The sequence below is a fragment of the Heterocephalus glaber genome, unplaced genomic scaffold (assembly GCF_053883595.1).
Source record: "Heterocephalus glaber isolate CG9 unplaced genomic scaffold, H.glaber_assembly_v1.0 deba00001497, whole genome shotgun sequence".
Classification (NCBI taxonomy): domain Eukaryota; kingdom Metazoa; phylum Chordata; class Mammalia; order Rodentia; family Bathyergidae; genus Heterocephalus; species Heterocephalus glaber.
Window position 1 is genome coordinate 46533102 of NW_028258320.1, and position 17309 is coordinate 46550410.

At 40.9% G+C, this 17309-nt stretch overlaps 1 protein-coding gene and 1 pseudogene across 7 annotated transcripts in view; one reads left to right on the plus strand and one right to left on the minus strand.

Moving 5' to 3' along the window:
• Positions 1–919: 919 nt before the first annotated feature.
• LOC101721417 (splicing factor C9orf78-like) lies at positions 920–12222 on the minus strand (annotated as a pseudogene).
• A 17-nt stretch (positions 12223–12239) lies between these two features.
• The window catches only part of Lcor (ligand dependent nuclear receptor corepressor), a 155340-nt gene continuing 150270 nt past the window's right edge, over positions 12240–17309 (plus strand). For 3 of the 7 annotated variants that reach the window (XM_021253133.2, XM_087185047.1, XM_021253136.2), the window contains exon 1: positions 13220–13586. In XM_021253133.2, the coding sequence (XP_021108792.2) occupies positions 13328–13586 (259 nt within the window). In that variant the 5' untranslated portion in view covers positions 13220–13327. Of the gene's footprint in view, positions 12369–12495; positions 12920–13152; positions 13587–17309 lie in introns of those variants that run through there. The other 4 variants (XM_013069901.3, XM_087185049.1, XM_087185051.1 and 1 more) reach the window with 3 other exon arrangements.

Genomic DNA, 17309 nt, shown 5'->3' on the forward strand with positions numbered 1-17309 from the left:
CCTACGCCAATGTCTTCAAGGGTTCTTCAACTCTGTTCCAACTGGTTCAGAGTTTCTATTTTAATATTTAGATCTTTAATCCATTTTGATTTTAGTTTAGTGCATGGTGAGAGATACAGGTCTAGTTTCAATCTTTGGCAAGTTGAAGCCCAATTTTTCCAGCACCATTTATTAAAGAGGCTATCTTTCCTCCAGTGAGGGTGTTTGGCTCCTTTGTCGAAGATGAGATGGCTGAGTGTGTCTGCCGTTGTTTCTGCATCTTCTAATCTGTTCCACTGGTCCTCAAGCCTGTTTCTTTGCCAGTACCATGCTGTTTTTATCACAGTAGCTTTGTAGTAGAGTTGCAGGTTGGGGATTGTGATACCCCCTGCCATGTCTCTGTTACCTAGAATTGCTTTTGCTATTCTGGGTCTCTTCTTGTTCCAAATGAATTTTTGGATTGTTTTCTCAAGGTCTATGAAGTATGCTGCTGGGATCTCAATTGGAATTGCATTAAATCTATGTAGCAGTTTTGGAAGTATGGCCATTTTCACTATATTAATCCTTTCTACCCAGGAACAGGGGATGTCTGTCCATTTTCTGATAATCATCTTCAATCTCTCTTTTCAGAGTGCCATAGTTTTCAGAGAAGAGGTCTTTGATTTCTTTCGTTAGGATGATTCCTAGGTATTTCAGTTTTTTGGATGCTTTTGTGAAAGGAATTATTTGCCCTATTTCTCTCTCAGTGAGTCTGTCATTGGTGTAGAGGAAAGCTATTGATTTTTGTGTGTTGACCTTGTAACCAGCTACTTGACTGAATTTGGTGATTAAGTCTAGAAGACTTTTGGTGGAGTTCTTGGGGTCTTCTATATAGAGTATCATGTCATCTACAAATAATGACAATTTGACTTCTTCATTTCCTATCTTTATTCCTTTTATTTCTTTCTCTTGTCTAATTGCTGTGGCTAATGTTTCCAGAACTATATTGAACAAGAGTGGTGATAGTGGACATCCTTGTCTTGTTCCTGATCTTAGTGTGAAGGATTTCAGTTTTTGACCATTTAGTATGATGTTAGCTGTTGGTTTTTCATAGATGGTTTTTATTAGGTTGAGATAAAGACCATCTATTCCAATTTTCTGTAGACTTTTTATCATGAATGGGTATTGGATTTTGTCAAATGCTTTTTCTGCATCTATGGAGATGATCATATGGTCTTTGTTCTTGGCTCTGTTAATATAGTCTATTACATTTATTTATTTGCATATGTTGAACCATCCCTCAGATGAATCCCACTTGGTCAGGTTGTATGATCTTCTTGATGATCTTCTGCATTCTATTTGCCAGTATCTTATTGAGGATTTTTGTATCTATGTTCATTAGTGAGATTGGCCTATAGTTCTCTTTTTCAGTTGGGTTTTTCTCTGCTTTGGGGATCAAGGTGATGCTTGCTTCCAGGAATGAATTTGGGAGTATTGCTTCCCTTTCAATTTAATTGAAGAGTTTAAATAGTAGTGGCAATAGTTCTTCTCTAAATGTCTTGTAGAATTCAGCAGTGAAGCCATCAGGACCTGGGCTTTGCTTAGTTGGTAAGTTTTTAATTACGTTTTCAATTTCGTTGATTGATATTGGGTTGTTTAGAATTTTTTGGTCTTCTTCGTTCAACTTTGGTAATCCATATATATCTAGGAATCTGTTCATTTCCTCTGTGTTTTCCATCTTATTGGCATATAGGGTCTCAAAGTAGGTACTGATGATTCTCTGGAATTCGGCTGGATCCATTGTAATTTCACACTTTTCATTCCTAATTGCAGGGATTTGGGCCTTTTCTTTCCTTTTTTCGATAAGGTTGGCTAAGGGCTTATCAATTTTATTCTTTCAAAGAACCAACTCTTTGGTTTAATGATTTTTTTGTATCATTCTCTTAGTCTCCATTGCATTGATTTCTGCTCTGATCTTTACAATTCCCTTCCTTGTATGAGCTTTGGGTTTGTCCTGCTCTTCTTTTTCTAGAAGCTTGAGGTTCAGTATCAGGTTGTTTAATTGAGCTTGCTCTGTTTTCCTAATATGAGTATTCACTGCTATGTAGTTCCCTCTCAAGACTGCTTTCATTGTGTCCTATAAATTCTGATATGTCCTACTGGCATTGTCATTTAATTGTAGAAACTGTCTGATTTATTCTTTAATTTCCTCTGTGACTCTTTGGTTATTCAGGAGTGTGTAGTTCAATTACCATGTGTTTATGAAATTCTTGTGGTTTCTTTTGCTATTGATCTCCAATTTCATCGCACTATGATCTGATAATATACAGGGGATGACTTCAATTCCTTTGCATTTACTTAAACATATTCTATAAGCAAGTATGTGGTATATTTTGGAGAATGACCTGCATGCAGCTGAAAAGAATGTGTATTCTGATTTTCTGTATTCTGTGTGAGTGGTTTTTTTTTTTTTTTTGGTACCGGGGATTGAACTTGGGACCTTGCGCTTGAAGGCAGGCGCCGGAACCACTGAGCTAAATCCCTGGCCCTATTTTCTGTATTCTCTGTAAACAATTGTTAAGTCCATTTGTTAAAGAATTTGGTTGAGTTCCAGTATCTTGCTGTTTATTATTTGTCTAATTGATCTATCTATTTGCAACAGTGGGGTATTGAGGTCCCCCAATACTACTGTATTAGTGCTTATTTGATTTAACATGTCTGTTAATATTTGTTTTATATAGTTGGGTGCACTAGTATTTGGTGCATATATATATTTATAATTGTCATCTCGTCCTCTTGGATTGTTCCCTTTACAAAAATGTAGTGGCCATCTTTGTTTTGCTTAATTAGTGAAGGTCTGAAATTCATTTTACCTGAAAATAGAATAGGTACTCCTGCTTTTATTTTGGGTTCTTGTCATATGGAGTATTGTTTTCCACCCTTTAACTTTCAGTCTATGAGTTTCTTTTTGTATTGTGTTTCTTGTATGCAGCATATTGTCGGATCTTGCTTCTTCACCCATTCTGCCAGTCTATTTCTTTTGATTGTTGAATTGAGAGCATTATCATTGATGGTTATAGATGACATGTATTGACTTGTCCTTGTCATGACCTTTTCCAGTTATTCAATTCTCCCCCTTTGCATTTAATTTCTTGTCTTGCCTGATGGATTCATTCTGCTGGGCCAAAGCCAGGGGTTATGACCCTCATTGTCTTTTCCAAGGATATTGTTCAAAAATTTTTTGGAGTGCTGGTTTGGTATTCATGAAGTTCTTTGTTATGAAAGGATCTTATTTCTCCATCAATTTTGAAAGATAGTTTTGCAGGGTACATCAATTGGGGTTGGAGGTTGTTTTCTGTTAGGGCATGAAATACTTCACTCCAGGCTCTTCTTGACTTGAGGGTTTGTGTTGAGAAGTCTGCTGTGATTCTGATGGACTTTCCTTTGTATGTGATTTGTTTCTTTTCTCTAGCTGCTTGTAGTATTTTGTTCTTCTATTGGGTTTCTGGAATCTTGACTATTATATGCCTAGGTGTATTTTTTTTTTTATTCACAGCTAGTTGGAGTCCTATATGCCTCACTTATCTGTATGTCAAATTCTTTCCCCCACTTGGGAATTTTTCTGCCACTGCTTCTGTGTACAAATTTTTTATGTTGTTTGCACTATCTCTTGTTTCTTCATTGACTCAGATTAGTCTTATTTTATTCTTCTTTGCATCATGTAGTACCTGCTGGATTGATTTCTCCTGGTCTCTTGCTATTTTAAAGAAATGTTTCTTCTCCTGATCACCAATTGCAATCTTATCTTCTATATCTGCTATTCTGTCCTCACATTGGTTCTTTCTGCTGTGTAAACTTTCAATGGCATTTTTAATCTCCTGGATATCTGTTTGCATCTGTTTCATGGATTCCATTTGTTTCCTATGTTGGGATTCCATCACGATCCTCAGCTCCTCTATTTTTTTTTTAATCTGTGTCTGCTGTAGAATTATTATTTTTTATTCACAAACAACATTTAATGTGCTCATAGGAAATAAGTTTGCCGCCAATGGGAACGCTACACATTGTCGTGCTGCAAAAGGTCTCAGTCAGTGTCTGACACCCCAGGCAGATAGCAGCAACTGAGCTGCATTTGTCTGGGGACTGTGTGTCTATTGTCAGGAAGCAGTGGGCTGCTGTGTTCTCTGAGGGTGGGGCAGGTATAGTGCACAGCCTCCTAGCAGCCTCAGTACCACCTATTCATCTTCTTGGACTTCTCACAGTGGTAGCTGTCAGTGGCTTTCTCCTTAGCTGGACACTTGCAGTTAGGCGGGGCACTCTGGCTCTGGCTTCTCTGTGACACTCACCAGCAAGGGCTGCATCTTGGGCTCTTTTTTTTTTTTTGGTACCGGGGATCAAACTCGGGTCCTTGTGCTTGTACAGCAGGTGGCGAAACCACCGAGCTAAATCCCCAGCCCAAGAATTCCTCTACATTTCTATTTTCTCTTCTTTTTTTTTTTTGGTACCAGGGATCGAACTCAGGTCCTTGTGCTTGTGAGGCAGGTGCTGGAACCACTGAGCTAAATCCCCAGCCCCTTGGGTTCTTCTTTGTTCCTCTGGATGGGGGCATTGAGCTCCTCTTGATAAAATCGGTTTGCTGCACATAGTTTATGGCCATGTTGGTGGGCACAAAGGACATCTCACTGTCCTTCTTCTTGTTCTGCTGCTCTGCCAGCAGACGGTCTTGCCATCCTTTGTAGAGATGATGTTTTTGATTTTAGCGTCAATGCCCAGGTCTACCTCAGGGATGTCCCTCAGCATCTGGTTGGATAGCATCTCCTCTGTCTTCTTGGCCGAGGACACGCTGATGTTCTCGTGGAGCTCATACAGACAGTTCTCCCCATTCTTGGGCTTCACCTTCTGCTCCTCATGCTCCATGATCCCTTTCCTCTTCTTTAGTTTTTTTGGTACCGGGGATCAAACTCGGTCCTTGCACTTGCGCAGCAGGTGGTGAAACCACTGAGTTAAATCCCTGGCCCCCTTTTCCTCTTCTTTAGCTCCGTCTGGTTGTACTTCGTCATATCTGCATCCTCATTCTTCTGGTTGGTTTCTGCAGAAAATGATGTCCCCAAGTGCAGGTCCTCCTCCTTGTTGATCTTATCTTTGCCCCTTTCCTTCAGCTTCTTCACGTCCACCATGTCCCCCACCCCTTCATCTGGAAAGGGTCGTCCACTAGCCTGGTCTCTTCTTGTATCGTCTTGACTACCAGCAGGGCAGCAGCACTCACCTCGTTGGGCCTCTTCCTCAAGTTCTGTACCTCTCGGCTCTCCTCCAGCTTCAATCTAACTTCCTCTGAATCTTGCTCATCTTCCTTCAACTCAGAGTTGGCCCTGGGCAGCAGAAGGTCTTCCTGGTGACCGGCATAGTGGCAGTGGCTTTGCTGCTCTAGAGGTTTTTTTGGTACCGGGGATCGAACTCAGGACCTTGTGCTTGCAAGGCAGGTGGGGGAATTACTGAGCTAAATCCTTGGCTAGAGTTATTAGTCATTTCTTTCACTATGGCCACAATCTCTCTTGTAATCTGAGAAATTATTTCTGATTTTATTTTTTCCAGATCTTCTTTCATTGCCAGTTCAGCCTCACTGGGGCAGGAGTCATTTTAACCAGTTGATTTAGGCGTTGAATAAATTTGATAAAATTGTCATTTTTATATTTCCTATTATATTATAAAAATTAGCAAAAAATATGTAATTTTTGATCATCCTGTATTTAAATAATTGGACTGGTAAGTGGTTCAAGGTAGGAAAAAAACCAGGATAGGGGGAAAATGGGCTCTGCAGAGTGAGCTTGGGCCAAGTAAAGGAAAAAGGAGGAAAAAATAAAAATACATCCTATGGGGCAGAGTGGGCTATCACAAAGAGAACCACAGAAAACACTTAATGGCGACTGCTGCTCTTTTATTCTTCCTGAGCCAGCACCACATCCAGGTAATCCTATCAAAAACCTGCTCAAATTCTGGTGAGAAATGTACATGCAGAGGCTTAGGAATGGATCTATGCATGTGTCCAGGGATTTTATCACAACTCCTTTCCCAACTAGTTTTAGCCACATCCTATCTTTCTGTCTCACTTGGGCAAGACTGTTCTCAGCAGCTGAAGTTGACCCTAAAACAGCTGACAGCCAGAGGTTGTATAATGGTCACATTCCCTGCATTCGAATAGCAAGCTTTTCCTTTTTTTTTTTTTTCCTTTTCTTAAGGAAGAGCTAGATTGTATATCTTTTTCTAACATACATTCTTTGCATTTCCTTTTCAAAGCTGATGTAATTCTTCATAGGTCTTTACTTTTCTTTATACATTTTAGAAAGTTGTTTGAGTTCCTGTTGGAATAGCACAGAATGCATATCATTCAATGTGGGGATAATTGACATCCATTGGGTGTTGGTGTGGGAACTATATGACATTTAGATTATGGCCAAACAAGTGACACTGTTCGGGAGGAGAAAGCAGTAGGCTAAGAAGTGTGGTTAGATTTGTTACATACAAATGGATGGATCCAGCAAATAAGTAAATACAGTACATCAGAGTAAATCTAAAATATGTATACACAAAAGACTGGTTTCTCACTGTCAGAAGGGATTTAAAAATATGGAAGAGGGAAAACCTTTTAAGTATCCAGAAGTTCTGGACTGGATATGTGCACACACATATACACAGACACACATTTCCTAGCTTTGATAGGTGATGGGATCTAGAAACCATGATATTTCAGTAGCAATGGACACATTGAGAGCATGGATCTTAATTTTTATTTTTATTTCTCTCTCTCTTTTTTTTTTTTTGGTACCGGGGATCGAACTCGGGACCTTGTGGTTGCGAGGCAGGCGGCAGAACCACTGAGCTAAATCCCCAGCCCATGGATCTTAATTTTTAAATACTATCCTCTATTAAAAGAACCCAGGGGTCCTTTTAAAAATGACTTGTTCCCGAGCTGACACAGGGAAAATACAAGGTGAGCCTAGAATATGTAGTGTGCCAGAAAGTAAGGAAATGCTTATGGGAACATACCGCCAGGACCAAGAATTCAGCTTGAAGGGGCTCCCACTGACTACATCTGGCACAATTTGAGCATGAAAGCAAATAACCATAGTAATATACTACAACTTACTGAATAAAATAGGAATCTAGAAATCCATACTGAAACTGAAAGTAAATGAATAAAAAAATAAGAGGAGGGAAGGGGAAAAACTCTTCCTTACATTAGAGTTCTAACTAGAAAATTCCTAAGAAATGGTGAAGCAAGAAATATCACTATTTTACCATCATTACTGTGATCTAGCCTTTAATGGATATCAAGGCTGATGGGTGAGGGTTGTGTGAGGGACAGGATATTGGTATAATCTCAAAATATCTCCCCACAAAATATTTACTAAGTACAAATTTTAAAAGTGGTGATTTTTATGGTGAAGAAAACCAGTTGAGCAGATAATTAGAATTTTCATCACAGTGGTGCTAAGGGTTGACATAATGTCCTTTCTAATGAGGTGCACTGAAAAGAGCCCACTCTCATTTCTGTGAGTTCTCTTTCAAAATGTATGGCCAAATCTAATCATAAGCAAACACTGGATGAATCCAACTGAGAATTATTTTGTAGAATGAAAGGGCTGTACTCTTTAAAACTACCAAGATAATACAAAACAAGGAAAGACTAATGAACTTTTCAGATTGAAGGAGACCTGAAGATACATGACATTAATAAATTTAATGCAAGTTCTTGGATAGGATTTATGACTAGTTGGAACACTGGTGAGTGAACTGTTAACAGAGTTTATGTTGAATCAATACTGGTTTCCTGATTTGGGGGGGGCACTGTGTAATGTTTATGAAGGACAGCATCTTTGTTTTGGGGATATACACACTGGATATTTAGGGTGATAGGACAGTGAGTCTGCAGCTTTCCATCAGATCATTCAAAAGAACTCTAGATAAGAACAAAACCAGCTGGGCATGGTGTCGCACAACTGTAATCCCAGGACTTGGAAGGCCGACGCAGGAGAAGTGCTATGAGCTGTAGGACAGTTTGGCCTATATAGTGAGTTCAAAGCCAGCCTGAACTACATAGCAAGACCCTGTCTCAAACAAACAAACAAACAAGCAACACTATCAAAAACTAAACCATGTGGATACAGAGCAAGAGAGAGTAAAAGCAGATGTGGTAAAATACTAAAAATTGGAGAATCTAAGTGAAGGGAATAAGAGTTCTTGAAACTTTTATGTCATTTGAAATTATTACAAAATAAATATGAAATATTCATATTTCTTTTTAAAAGAAACCACAAAGACTTATGTCTACACAAAACTTTGCACACATATTTTCATAAAACCATTATTCATAGCAGCCAAAAAGTGAAAACAGTAAAAATAGCCATCAACTCAAATGGATGAACAAAATGTATACCTAAATAATGAAATATTATTTGGCAATAAAAAGCAAATACTGACACATGCTATAACATGGAGGAATCTTTGCAAAACTATGCTAAGTGAAAGCAGCCAATGACAAAGACCACATATTGTATAATTCATTTTACGTGAAACACTGGTATACAAAGATTAGATTAGTTGTTGCTAGGGGAAGGATGAGCGATTAATAAGGAAAAGGGGCTTCTTTTTAGGTTGATGAAAATGTTCTAAAATTGATCATGATGATGCTTGTACAACTCTGAATATAATAAAAAGCCACCGAGAGCCAAGCATGTTGGCACACACCTGTAATCTCAGCACTAGGGAGGCTAAGGCAGGAGGATTGCCATGAGTTTGAGACCAGCCTGGGCAACATAGTGTATTCAAGGCTAGCTTGAACTACATAGAAAGACCCTGTTTCAATGTCCCCCCAAAAGCCACTGAAATTAGCCAAATAGGTAATTTTATGGTATATGAAATATATCTCAAAATTATAAAAGAAAAATAAGTTTCACACACAATATAAAACTCCCAAATTTTCTAGGCCAGTGGTACATATTAAGACCAGAGAGACATATTAAGAAGAGAGGAACTCTGAAGGTCTTTCACTAAGCAAAGAGCCCCTATATGAGTACTCAAAAATACCAAGCCACCAACTGACATGGCTTCCCTTATGTTTCTCAGTCTGTAGAAGGCCCCAATCTATTTAATTTCCTATTTATTGATGGCCATTTCCCTACTCCATGCCATTTCCAATTAATCAGACACAGGGTACTGGTTGATCTAATACTAATAAACCCAGTTCTATGGAAGGAGAGAGTCTACTTTCCTTCTCTGATATTCTTCTTTTTTGCTCCATTTTTTCCTATCATTTGGAACTTATTGTGAGAAGTACAGAACATAGCTCAGGGAATGTTGTTTTCAAAAACTAATTGCACAAGCACCTTAGCCCTCTGCCATTCTGCAGACTGGGCAAGCACATTGGCACTTAGGTAGGTCTAACAATGGAATTTGATGCTCACTTCATGCTATAATCGGGCCAGACACTGTGTAAGAATTGTTTCATTTCACCTTCACATGAACTTCATCTTACACACTATTATTATTCTTTTTCACTTGAAGAAATTGGTGACCAAAAAAATTAGTTAATGTAACATAGCTGTAAGGAACGGAGCCAGAATTCCAATCAAGCTCTGTCTTCAGAGTCTATTCTCTTTCTTCTTCTGGTACCAGGGATCATACTCAGGACCTTGCGCTTGCAAGGCAGGTGTGGTGCCACTGTGCTAAATCCCTGGCTCCAGAGTCTATTCTCTTAACTGTCATATTTTATTGCTTGACTCTTGCAGGAATGGGAAGAGTTTATAGATGAGGCCTTCTTCCAGGGTAGCCACGAGAAATAGAAGTCAGAAATCATGCCTAGACCATGGCCTGACATATGGTAGAATATTTGTTCAATTGCTCACTGTGTGTAGGTCACTTCATATAGGATTAAATGAATCCTCTGCTTGCTGAGTCCTGCTTCTTACTTACAGGACAATTTAGAGAGACAAGAGTTTAGTCAGAGATATTTTAGAAATTTGGTTGCTGGGTGTGGTAGAGCACACCTGCAATCCCAGCACTTGCAATGCTGAAGTAGGAAGATTTCCACAAATTAAAGAGGCCAGCCTGGGATACATTTCGAGTTCAAGGCCAGCCTGAACTACATAGTTAGACCCTGTCTCAACAACAACAACAAAATCTGGTCCTGCCATTTGGTAGCTATGTAAACTTGGACCAATGTATTTAACTCTCCTGAGTCTGGAGCCCCTAAAGTGGAAATTGTGGTAAAATAATACATAGTATTGTTGTTCAGGTGGAATGGAATTATGCTGTAATTCTAAGCACATAGTAGGTACTCAATAAAGATACTATCTTTATTGTTACCCATCATCCTGTCTTCCAAAATAGGCTTTTGTGAGGAGTCATCTCCCTGTTGGTCCCCAACTTAAAATAAATGCAGCAGAAATTGAGATTCAAAGTGGAGTAGTAGAAATAGCATAAAGTTGGGAATTGAGAAGTTGTCACCTAGCTTTTGTCTATCTAGCAATTATGTAACTTTGGTCCAGTCACCTTATTTGTCTTGGCTTCCAATTCCATATCTCAAATGAGAGAATCCAAACTTCAGTTTAAAATTCATCTCTGAAGCCTCTAGAATTCTCTGAATCTATGTCTGAGACTCCTTAAGATACATTATATTGAGGAACTATTACCCTTGGTTTGTTTTAAAACAAGTAATGTGGGGTGATTATAGAGTACATTTATTACTAATTCATTTTTGAATTATCCGCGGTTTATTATACAAAGCTTTTACTTCCTCCAAAATTGCTTAAACGATAGAGAAGACTCAAACCCACCACCTAGCGGCGACGGGAGAGAGTTTCAGGTTGGTGATACAAGATGTTTTGACATCACATGCAAAAGGTCATTTGTAATATTTTATCTCATATTCCTCTTCTCCCTTCACCACACAAACTTCCAGACTTAATAGTTTGTTCATTTGACAGTAGACTTAAACCAATGAAAAACTGAACTTTTGAGGGTTGTGTAAAGAGCACGGGGGGTGGGGTGGGGGGTGCTCTTCTACCCATGGATCTCAAAGCACTCCTACCCAAGAAGCCCACCCTATCCATCTCTTTAAGTATATAGACGCCATTCCACAAGTGCCTGGTTCGGAGAACCAGGAACACTACCTTTTAAAAGATGTTAATAAATACATCAACAGGATCTTTGGTGTCAAATATTTAACGACTTTACCTACTACAGTAAAGTAAAACTAAGGCTACAAATTTAAATTTCTAAAACCAGGAAAACATTATCCTTAATTTTAGACCCCGAAGAGGCCAGAATCCTGGGGTTCCAGTCCTATTGTATTGTATTGGGGTATTAGTCTATAGCATTGAAATATAAAAATTAAAAATTTAATTTCTTTTATTTCCCCCCTTTTCCCTTTAGTTCTCCTATATTCCCTCTCCCCTCTCTCCTCGCTCATTTAAATGAAACTAGTTCCCTGTTCAGGGTGATCTAATTACTCCAGTAAGCACCTGGAAATCCTTTTCTCACTGAAAATATTTTTCTGAGTCGGAAATTAGAGCATTTACTAACAGCTTGTTTTAAGAACTCTTTAAATCTTCTTTTGAAATCCATTTTCACTTTACACAATTTTCTCAAATCCCTTGAGAATTTTACCTATGGTCAACCTTGCTAGGAGAAACATAGTTTTGTTTAACTTAAAACGCTTGGATTCAATTTTTCTCTTGGTTTACAAATACTGGATAAGTCTTTCAAGGACTTAAGCATATATCCATTTCACCTTTGAAAACCTTAGGAGTTGGAGTCTCCACGGGCATCTTCTTATTTCTGCTGCTTAAACAGACAGGCTCCAGGGAGGAGCAGTTTCGACCTCAAAGTTCAGAGAAGCAGTTATGACTTGCAACAGTTGGTGTCGGGCGCTCGGCAGGTTGGAAGTGATAAATGGGACCGGTTTAAATACAAAAAGATTCGGGGAGGGTCGAGGCAGCATTGGCCTTGTGGGGACAGCGCGAGGGGGTCGCCGGTCGGAACTGTGGCAGTGGAAAGGCACAGTCCAGGGCGGCCTGAGGAGGCGGAGACGTAGCCAAAACCAGTGTACTCAGCCGGCGGGCCGAGCGGCGGGCCGGCGTTGGGGCGGGGCAGGACGCGCGGATGCAGGCCGCCCTGGGACCGCGGCGAGGTGAGACCGACCCTGCCCGCGGCGGGAGGCGCGACGCCCAGGCCGCGGGTGCGTGCGCGGCCCCGGGCGACGCGGCTGGGCGTGCGCGGGGCCGCGGCGGAGGCAGGGCCCGGCGGGCGGCAGAAGATGGCGAGGGTGTGTAGGCGGCAGCAATGCTCCGTTGAGAGACGCGGCTTTCGGCAAGAACTGGACTCGTGGCGCCACAAGCTCATTCACTGTGTAGGTGAGATCCTTCCTGGGCTGCTGCCGGCCCTCCAGTCGCTTCGCCGCTGGCCGCTCCCGGCAAGCGAGGGAGGGAGCGAGGGCCGAGGTAACGCGGCTCCGGCCCTCTCGTCCGCCCTCTCGCGCTCGGGCGCCCCTCCCCCACCCTTGAGCGAGCGCGCGCCCTCCGGCCCCTCCCCTCGCACCTCCCGGGGCGGGCTCTGGGCGCGCGCCTCCCCGCCCCCTCCCCCGCGTAGCTCCTTCGCGGCCGCAAGTTTATTGTGAAGACTGAGCCCGGGGCTGCTGCTGGGCCGGGTGGCGCGAGACCCGGGCGCGTGGGGCCGCCTCTCCGCGCCCCTCCCCCACGCGCGGCGGCTCGCCCCATCCCCGCGGGCACGCGCGGCGGGCGCCCGGCGCTCGGCGAGTGCGAGGCGTGAGGTGGAGATGGGGGCGGAGGGAGCCGGAGCTGTCACAGGCCCGGGGTCCGCCTGACTGTGCCAAGTGGGGTGTCATGGCCGCGGGGGGCGGCGGCGGCGGCGGCGGCCGGGGAGTTCGTCCTCGACGCACGGGTCGGTGTGTGCGTATTTGTGTTCGGTGTGTGCGCGGCGGGGAGGAGGGGTCGCTCTTGTCCCCGCCTGGTTTGGCCGGAGCCTCGGCCGCCTCGCGGAATCTGCCTTGTCCGCTCTTGCTGGGGTGGCGTTTCCCCGCTGGTCGCAGGGAGTGTGGACGGGGGCGCCCCGGGAGGGCCCGGGCGGCTGAAGCTGCGCTTCTCACACTGTGTGTTTTGTCTGTTTTTCTCTCCCAAGGTCCCGTTTCCCTCTGTGCGGCGGCCGGCGGGACCATAAGGGCTTAACTCATATATTTAATCCCCCTCCGAAAAGTAAGTGGCCGGTGTGGTGTCTTTGCTCCGCCCGCCGCCCCCAGTCCATCCTTGTGTTTGACTTCTGTCCTCAGCATTGTTATTTCCCCATCTTTGCCTCGATGCTGCTGCTGATGTGTGGGGAAATGCCCTCTCGTCGTCCTCTGTCCCCCACGCCCAGTCCTCCGGGAGGCCCAGAATGGCAGCCCCCGCCCCCACCCCGTGGGGAATGTTCTTGTCAACCAGGTCTTCCCCAACAGAATCCGGGAGGTTCTAGCTGTTCGCTTGGGCCCCCTCATCCCCTCCTTCTCGAAGGGGTTTCGTTGGAAGGAATTATGCAAATCCTGCTTTCTGGTGTCCATTCAGCTGCAATTTCATGCGGTGAGAAGTTCTCTTTGTTGTGCGAGGGGGAGAACAGACACTGATTTAATAGACATATCTGTTGGGGGGGATGGAGGGGGTGTGGAGAGGCTCAGTTTGGAAGAATTACAGCACTTGGTTAGCGCAGTCTTTGTGTTTGAGCCTTCTGGCTTGACAGGAGGGTTTGCCCTTTACAATGTCCCACAAGGGATGTTTTCTATAATAGATTAAAAAGCAAAACTGAAACTTTAAACAAGTGAAAAATAGGGTAACCTTTACTTAGAGATTGTAACCTTTGCTATTTCTGCAGTGCTATCAGTATGAAAATATATAATGTGACTTTTTTTTTTTAAAGGCTTAGACTGTAACATCAACATTAATACAGCAACGATACTATAACTATAGAGCTTTGGTTGTCCAAAGGTTAAAAGTACATTTAAAAATCTGTGCTTGTAGAAATAAAGGCACGAATAGTTTTGTTTTTTGTTTTTTGTTTTTTTTGGAGGAAGGTATGATTGTTTTGTGAATATATGTTAAAATTCTTCTTCTGCCAGTCCAAACCCAGGAAATAGTCTTTTGGCTATCAGCTACCATTTGCTGTGTCTCTGCTTGTTTTGTTCTTTCAGATCTATCATACATCTGCTAAAATGTTACATTGATTTAAGCACCTCTGAATTATGTGTTGTCACCATCGTGTAAAGAATATATACGGTTGAAAGTTTTGAGAATCATAAAATTAATGAATTTTCAGAATCGTGGGTAAATGTAAAATACTGAAATCATTTTGAAGAATACTTCTTGTGTTTGTTTTACTTTCCTTAGGTGATTGGTTTTGTTCAATAGGGCTTTTTACTTTTTAAAAGAAATTGAGGAATATAACCCAGCAGTTTTCTTAAGTTAATGTTGCTTTAGATGATTTTAATGAGTTGTTTATCTTATTTTAATTCTTTTTGCTTTAAATTTTTGCCTTGTGCCTCAGGCTCCCTTTTTAAAATCAGTTATTGCTAGTATTAGTGGTTATTTACTGCTGCTTGACAAAGTGTTTTATACTTTTGTGAATAATAAAATCCTATGTAAATATCTCAATTGAATGTCAAAATTAGATTCATTTTTTTGTAGTATTTTAATCTGGTGATCATTTTTCTTAAAGCATGCTTAAAATCCAAATTGCTCCCTTCCTGGTAAAGTTCAGGAGGTTTTAGAGTCCAGAGTCCAGAGTGGTATTTTAATCTAAACAGTAATATATATTGATAGTCGCCCAACTAAAATCAATTGGGCCTCATATTTTCTCTTTTATTATATGTAATTTTGTTCCCAAAGAGGTAAGTTCTAAGTAAATCACTTGTGGCATTAAGTTTATACTTAAAAGAGCTGGCAGTGATCCTTAATACAGTCACAAAAGCAACTGTGTGGTTTACTGCCAAATGTAATAATTGTTTTATTTTAATAGAATTGGTTGTGAACAGTTAAACTACTCGAGTCTCCTGTTTGATTTTCTTTCTCTTTTTTTTTGTTACGAGGGATAGAACTTGGGACCTTGCGCTTGTGAGGCAGGCAATGGTACCACTGAGCTAAATCCCTGGCCCTTGATTTTTTTAATACTTCAGAGTTGTTTGGTTCTAAATGATTTAATTTATAGTAGTGGTGGATTAAAAATGAATTTTCAGTTATTTCTCAAATCTAATTTTCCCTTCTACTTCTCTGGGGGACAGGAGTGTAGTGGTGATTCCATGACTAAGTTTAGCTGAATTGGACTTACTTCAGGTTCAGTTTCTTTTATCTGAAGTGTTTGGGATCAGAAATGCTTCGGATCTCAGAATTTTACAGATTTTAGAATATTTACATAGATTTTACTGATGGAGCAACCCTCATCCAAAAATCTGAAATTCTGAAATGCTCCAAATTCTCCATTCCAAACCTTTTTGAGCATTTTGGATTAGGAATGTTCACCATATAGTGAGTGGGTTCGAACAGTGATTATGATCAAGATGGATATTTTGTTACCAGGTGATTATTAAGGGATCCTCTAGAACTAATAGGATTTTTCCAGATTCCTGGAAGATCTAGGTTCTCTCTGTTGCCTGATGTGATGTAACATCCTGGATGGCTGGTATTCATCCTTACTGTATTCTTGAATTCTTTCCAGTGTGAGGAGAGTTGTGATTTTAGGTTAGTTCTAGCTTGGCTAATAAAGTCAACAGGATGAGTCTCTGACTTACAGAAAGAAACTTCAAATTACTCTGATTCTCTTAAATGTTCTTGTAGCTGGAACAATTCTAGGAAGCATTTGAATACAATGCTAGAGCTTTAATGGGCATGCACGGAATGCTCTGTCTTACACACTGGGAATTGGTTATTTGATGTCTGGGAACGTTCCACTTTTGAGTACCTGCCTGATGATCCGTTAGCTGCTTTTAGGAATGAAAGGGAGTTAGGTTAGCCTTAGTTCATTTAAATATTTATTAAGCATCTGCCTTCTACCAAGCATATATTAAAGATTGGAGAAACTGCCTTAACCTTCAGGAACTTTTAGTCCTTAGAGAAAATATGCATCCAGTTATTGTACAAGACAAAACATGGCATTTGATAGTATAGCCAAAAACAAGTTGTTTAGCAATGAAAGAAATTTCTTGAGATGATAATGACAGGCTTTCTGAAGAAGGTGGCAGATTTTTGCTTCATTTTGATAAGTACGGAAAAAGCATTCTATTCATGAGAAATAGCATAAGCAAAAGCAGAAATGCACGTGATATCTCCTTAAACTACAATCTATGATTAGGGGCATGCTGGTGATAAAGGTTTGTAAAAGTAGGTTGTAGAATTTTCTCATGCAGGTTAAAAAGTGGAAACAAAATTATTTATTTATTTATTTTATTTATTGAGAATTATGTAGTTCAGGCTGACGTTGAATTCAGTATATAGCTCAGGTTGGCCTCTAACTCTTGGCAATCCTCCTGCCTCAGCCTCTCCAGTGCTGTGCTGGGATTACAAGTGTGCAACACTGCATCCAAAAAGTGGAGACGTTTTGTTAAACAACTTGTGGTTGGCAACACTTTGCTGTCTTTATCTCAGGAGAGAAGTGTTTTTTTAAGGATTCAATTGTGAAACTCTCCAACAGTGACAGAAACCACCTTGATAGGGACAATATTACCATACACAACAATATTTTCTAAGCACATTTGGAGGTTATACTTTATGTTCCTGCACAAAATTTATTTTCAAGATTGTGTAAAATCAATATATTCTTTCTTTGAATATCTTTAATATGGGCCAAAAAAAAAAAAGAACAGGTACTCAGACTTAAATTCAAGGTACCATTTATGGGCCGGGGATTTAGCTCAGTGGTTCCGGCGCCTGCCTCACAAGCGCAAGGTCCTGAGTTCGATCCCCGGTACCAAAAAAAAAAAAAAAATGGGCAAATTTCCATCCTTACAGGTTGGATTGGGTATGTATTAATAAGATTAGTTTTCTTCCCTAGCTTTCAGACAGGCTCTGAATGTTGAGAAAGGGGCTTGATTTGTTTGATACACCTCTGAACCTCTCTTTCTTGTCTACCCATCTGCTGTGTGGCATCTGAGTTTCTGTTACTGAATAGATGTGAATAAACAAATCTGTCATTGTTTATAGTTTCAAGTTAAAAATCTAACATTGCTACTGTACAAATTATCTTTTAATCTGCCTGCAAATATTTTTAAACTTTTTATTATTCTACACACTTGTACATACTCTTTTGAGGATGATTCT